The following is a 5,767-nucleotide window of genomic DNA, read 5'->3' as shown; positions in this document are numbered from 1 at the left end:
CCCCCCCGCTCCGTGGGCTCTGATCCAACTCAAGTTCCCAGTGACTTTCCGGAGGCCGGGAACAGGGAAAACTTTTCCAATACACTCAGATCCCGCCTCCCTGGAGGATCCATGTCTTCCACAGCTTTACCAGGACCTCGGAGTCCAGGCCCCCATCCCCCTCCTCCCTCGGACCCTGGACCTGGAGCCAAGGCAGACAAAGACCCCAGGCCGAGCCCAGTGACGTTGCGGCGTACAGGACCCCTGTAGGTCAAAATCCCAGCCCAGCCCTCCCCCATGTGGCCAGACAAAGAGACGGAGGAGTCGGGTAAGAAAGGTCCCCCGTAATTTCCCGCTCCAGGCCCCAAGCCTCCGAAGAAACAAGACTGAAGATCCGGAAAGACCCGTAGCCCTCCTTCTGCCACCCTGGAGGCCTTCGTTTCTCCCTAAGGAGAACCAGACGTCCACAAATTACACACGCAAACCAATTTGGTCAGAAACACACATGGAGTCCTTCTCCAAACTGACACGGCCGCAGACACCTACCCCCAACACCACACCCCGGCCAGGGTCCCCATCCCTCACCTCCGCCCGCGCGCACGCTCCCAAACTCAGACACATCACCGAGCCCCCTAACTCCGGCTAACGTGCCAGCTCCACGCTCAGGCTCGGTCATGAGCGCACACTCGGGCCCCCAGGCAAAAAGAGGGTGGAAAATAGTTCAGAGACGAACTCGGTCACACGCTTCACCTCCTAACGCGTAACTTCCTACCCCAACTCACACACCCCAAAGCAGGATCCCCGACTCCCGCCGGCGCCTTCCTACCTCCCGGCCTGGGGCTGGGGAGCCGCGGGCGGGCGGGGCGCTGCGAGGGAGAAAGTTGCCGGGAGCTTTGTTTGGGAAAAGTGGGAGGGACCGGAGGGGGGGCGGGCCCGGGAGGCCGACGGCGGAAAGGGGGATCCGACGGTGACAGTTTGGGGGAGGATTTTTGCTTTGGGAGAGATGAAGTCTATCCGGGGGCTGGTAGGAACTCAGGATTAGGATGCTTGGGTCTCTGGGAGAGGAGGGGTATTAGGCCTGAGGGTGGAGGTTGATGGGAGCCAGGAGACCTGGGTCAGGAGGAGGGGGCTGGGGGCCGGACTCCTGGGTCTGAGGTGGGTGGGGGCTGGGGGCCTGGACTCCTAGCTACTCTCTAGTGTTTGTGTGGAAGTGATACGAACACAGAATCTTTCCTGTTCAGCCCAAGCATATTTTTGAGGATCGGGGTGTGAGGGTAGGTTTTGCTTAATTTCTGTGACGACACGGTTTCTTGTGACCTCACCAGAGTTAAGAGTCGTGGCCGAGACCAGCAGGAGTTTATTAGAGGTCCACAGAGCTAGACTCCGGCATCCGCATGCACTAGTGCACTGGAGGAGGCTGCTGTCCCAAGACCGGGAGAGAACCTCGGTGCCTGGATTCCTGGTTTCTTAAAGATGAAGATGATTCCTGGGAGTTCAAACTCGCGAGAGTAGAGGTGGCTGGGGTCTTGAGGGAGAAGAGAGCCTGGATTCCGCGTTCTTTGGAAGATAGGACTGGATTTAGGGTTTCCGGAGAGAACAGACTTTTTGGTAGAACCGGAGCGGGGAAAGGAGAGGGACACAGAGAAAGGCTCAGAGATAGTTATCAAACTATGAGCGACCCATAAGGACTGCTCAGACTTCAGCGTTTCCCATACAGAGCGAGCGAGCGAGCGTAAGAACGGGACTGACGGCTTTGGAAGCAAGGTCTGGGCCACAGAGGCGTGGCCCAGGTGCAGGGGCGTAGCCCAAGTCAAGGGGCGTGGCCATCTGCGATGGGTGTGGACGCCGACGTGAGGGCAAGGATCAGAGAACACAGGCAAGCCTGGGTCTCCAGGGCTGAGGTCCAACGGTAGGGGCGTGGTCTGCTAGGGGCGTGGCCAGGAGAATGAACGCAAGGCTCTGGCCTAGGGGGTGTGGTTACAAAGGATAGAGGCGTGGCTTTGTCTCCAGGGGCGTGGCCATTGAGTATAGGCTCAGGCTCACGGGTGAGGTCAGCAGATGGAGGCGTAATCAGATAATAGGGGCGTGTCTAGGGCTCGCGGAGCTCATCCAACGCTCCAGGTATTCGGCTTGGGCTCGAGACCAGAACTGTTTGGATTTAACAGTCTGTGGACGGCCGGAGTTTGGGAGGCCGGTGACTGGGCCGGTGACTAGCATAAGGCGGGGGGCGCAGAAGGGGAGGGGAGTGGGAGAAGGTTAGGAATGAGAGCTGGGTATGAATGTGGACGATGCTGAGGAATGAGATCGGTGTGTGAGGCAGAACCCAGAAGAGCCTGCCCGGGAGGCGGGAGGGGCTTGGCCGGATGGAGGGGGCGGGAGTAGAAGAAAAGGGGAGTGGGAAGAAATGAAAGTGTTGTGGGGGTAGTTGCCTGGACTGGGGGCAGAGCCTGGAAAAGTGGCAGGAGAGGAATGTCTTGGGTGAAGGCGTAGCCACTGCCAGGGCAGGGACCTGATGGGACGGGGGACTCTGATCCCTATCTTTGCCACAGCTTCCTCGCCCGCCCTGCAATGTGGCATCCGCCGGTACTGCTGCTGCTGCTCCCCTCTGCTCTGGTGCCCCCCTGCCCTGCAGCCCTTATCGGCGATGCTGACGCCCAGGAGAGCTCCGTTTTTTTAGGCCTCCAGAGCCTACTCCAAAGCTTTAGACGACTTTTTCTAAAAGTAAGCCATGGTGGAGGTTGGGGGGAAGAAGAGGCACAGATAAGGGGTTCCCCGAGACAAAGTGGGAGATGAGTCAGAGAAGGCAGAAGGTCACACAGGAAGAGTGGGAGTCAGAGGGACAGAGTAGGCGACAGGGAGACCAAGACACAGGAAGAGAGGGAAGATAACAGGCAAAAAGAGTGGCAGATGGAACAGAGACAAAAGACTGGAGAGAAAGAGAGAGAGGAGAGGGGGGTGGGGAAAGAGAGACAATGAGACAGATGAGGGGCAGGAATAGTAAGGCAATGGGATAGAGACTAGAGACAGGACAGATGGAGAATGGGGGATGGAGGTTAGGTCCTAAGAGTCAAAGGACGGAGAAGGAAGGGGATAGTAGGGACATTGGGCAAGGCCTCAAGGGCCTCCTAGCAGGGCTATAGATGAACTGGAGAGACATGAGGTCCAGCAGCCCAACAATTACTCCTCCAGCCCCAGGATGACTTGCTTCGGGGCACAGACAGCTTATTCTCTGCCCCCACGGACTTCCGGGGTCTCCCGAGGAACTACCACCAAGAAGAGAAACAGGAGCGCCAGCTGGGCGACAACACCCTCTCCAAGCATCTCCAGATTGACAAGGTGCCTATGCAGGAAAGCCCCTTCTGGAGTCTCACTATGATCCCTCATGCTGCAGGATCTGTCAAGAGGGAAGGACGGCAGAGGAGGAAAGTGAGTTTGCTCTCACTCTTTCATCCCATCCTCACAGATTACGGACAACAAAACAGGAGAGGTGCTGATCTCCGAGAAGGTAGTGGAATCAGTCGAGCCAAGAGACAGGAGCTTGGAGGGTGACCAGAAGGTTAGAACATGCCCTGCCCCCAAAGTGTCCAGGCCCCACCATTTTCTGTAGTTTAGGAGGAGGGGAAGTGGAAAGGACCCTCTCCCTCTTTGTGTAACATCCTCTTTCTGGGCCTCAGTTTTATCATCTGTCTAAAGGGACAAACCAACTGTCAGAAATGAGGGTTACAACCTCAGAATACATCCCCAACTGTTTAGTAAACCCCAGATGGTTTTGTGAGTGCCAGAGTGTTTTTGTGAGCACCAAAGTGTTTTGTAAACCAGGAAGTGTTTTAATTCCAAGTGCTTGGTAAGCTGCACCCTCATAAACCTCAAAGTGTGTTTTCATCTCAAAGTAAGTGCTCTGAAAACCTCAGAGTATTTTTTAATCTATCCCGAAGTGCTCAGTAAACCTCTCCCTTGGAAAGTTCAAAATGTGATTTTTAATCCCAAAGTGTTTTATGAACTCCAAATGCCTTGTGTATCTCACCTTTTGTAAACCTCTATGAGTGATTCTAATAACAAAATTTGCAAATATCAAAGCATGTTTAATCCTAAAAAGTTTTAAGAATGCCAAAGTGCTTGGTAAACCCATATTATTATTTTAAAAATTTCAAACCTGGCTGACTGGTTAGCTCAGTTGGTTAGAGCACAGCCTTAGAACACCAGGGTCACAGGTTCAGATCCCCATAATAGCCAGCCTCCAAAAAAAAAAAGTCAAATCTACAGAAAAGTTTTGTTTTTATTTTTTATTTTTTTGGCACACAGGGAAACCGAACCTTTGACCTTAGGGTTACAGAAAAGTTTTTTTTTAAATAGTACAATAAATATGCCTGTATTCTGTTTTCATCTTCACTTGGCATTCTCCCCATGTTCTTGTCTATGTCCAAATTTCCCCTTTGTATTAAGACACCTATTGGATTAGGGCCTAACCTCATTTTAACTAGTTAAATCTGCAATAACCCTATTTCCAAATAAGGTCATATTCTGAGGTATTGGAGGTTAGGACTTCAAAATACGGATTTTGGGAGGACACAATTCAATTCATAACAATCTTCTTAGGGCTTCTCAGGCCTCAAAAAATGCAGACTCTGACTCAGTAAGTCTGGGTGGGGTGGGGACCATTAATTTGCATCACTAACAAAGCAGCCCACACTTTGAATAGCAAGGACCAAATAGACATTCAGTGCATATTCAAATTTCCCCACTTGACTCAAAGTTGTCCTTGAAAGCTGATTTTGGGCCGGCCCGTGGCTCACTCGGAAGAGTGTAGTGCTGATAAAACCAAGGCTATGGGTTCAGATCCTATACAGGGATGGCCAGTTGGCTTACTGGCTGAGCATGGTGCTGACAACACCAAGCCAAGGGTTGAGATCCCCTTACCAGTCATCTTTAAAAAAAAAAAAAAAAAAAAAAGAAAGCTGATTTTATTTTTGATGCAGGATTCAATCAAGAATCACACATTGCATTTATGGTCATGATTCTTTAGTAAACCCAAAAGCTTTTAGGCCCAAAGTGCTTTGTACATTTCAGACTACTTTCAAAACCTCAGAGAGTGTTTAATCCTAAAGTGCTTTGTAATCCCAACAGGCATTATAAACCTTTAAGTGCTCTGTTATACCTCCCTTTGGAAACTCCCAACATGTATTTTCAATCCAAAATATTCTATAAACCTCAGAGTATTTTTAATCCTAAAGTGTTTGTAAACCCAAGTGTTTTGTAAATCTCAAAGAGGGATTTTTAACTCCCAAATCATCCTGTTGGCTGCAAAGTGGGTTGAATACGCCAATGTGGACTGAGCATCCTGGGGTTGCTGTTTGGAGTGTGAGAGAGTCTCCTTGTTTCCCCTCTCCAGGTACCCAAGATGGAGGAGAAGGAGGCCCTGGTGCCCGCCCGGAAGGCCATGGACAGCTTCCACACAGAACCCCATCCCCGGGTAGCCTTCTGGATCATGAAGCTGCCATGGCAGAGGTTCCACCAGGATGCTCAGGAGGGCGGCCACTGGCCCAGTGAAAAGAGACACCGCCTGCAAGCCATCCGTGACGGGCTCCTCAAGGGGACCCATGAGGACATCCTCAAAGATGGGAACCAGGGCTCCTCGCACTCCAAACTGCCTGCCCGCAAGACCCGCTTCCTGTACATCCTCAGGCCCTTCCAGCAGCTGTAAGGTTGAGGACTGGGGAACACCTGTATGTACCCCACACCAGACCCCACCCCAACCACTATATAGAAATAAAGTTATTTCTTATTTCTA

At 52.0% G+C, this 5,767-nt stretch overlaps 1 protein-coding gene across 3 annotated transcripts; it reads left to right on the top strand.

Moving 5' to 3' along the window:
* The first annotated feature begins 1,215 nt into the window (after nt 1-1,215).
* On the top strand, nt 1,216-5,767 carry DKKL1 (dickkopf-like 1). 3 transcript variants are annotated; one of them, XM_008575413.1, is made up of 5 exons: nt 1,216-1,493; nt 2,529-2,700; nt 3,169-3,315; nt 3,443-3,535; nt 5,369-5,767. In XM_008575413.1, exons 2-5 carry the CDS (start codon nt 2,548-2,550, stop codon nt 5,678-5,680), a joined length of 705 nt encoding a protein of 234 aa, XP_008573635.1. In that variant the 5' UTR covers nt 1,216-1,493; nt 2,529-2,547; the 3' UTR covers nt 5,681-5,767. The 3 variants fall into 3 exon arrangements, with proteins under 3 accessions (XP_008573635.1, XP_008573636.1, XP_008573638.1); XM_008575414.1 differs by lacking the exon at nt 1,216-1,493 and adding an exon at nt 2,030-2,100; XM_008575416.1 differs by lacking the exon at nt 1,216-1,493 and adding an exon at nt 2,142-2,185.

The sequence above is a fragment of the Galeopterus variegatus genome, unplaced genomic scaffold (genome assembly GCF_000696425.1).
Source record: "Galeopterus variegatus unplaced genomic scaffold, G_variegatus-3.0.2 Scaffold1180, whole genome shotgun sequence".
Taxonomy (NCBI): domain Eukaryota; kingdom Metazoa; phylum Chordata; class Mammalia; order Dermoptera; family Cynocephalidae; genus Galeopterus; species Galeopterus variegatus.
Note: the sequence above shows the minus strand (reverse complement) of the source record. Positions and strands in the feature narration are given on the sequence as shown.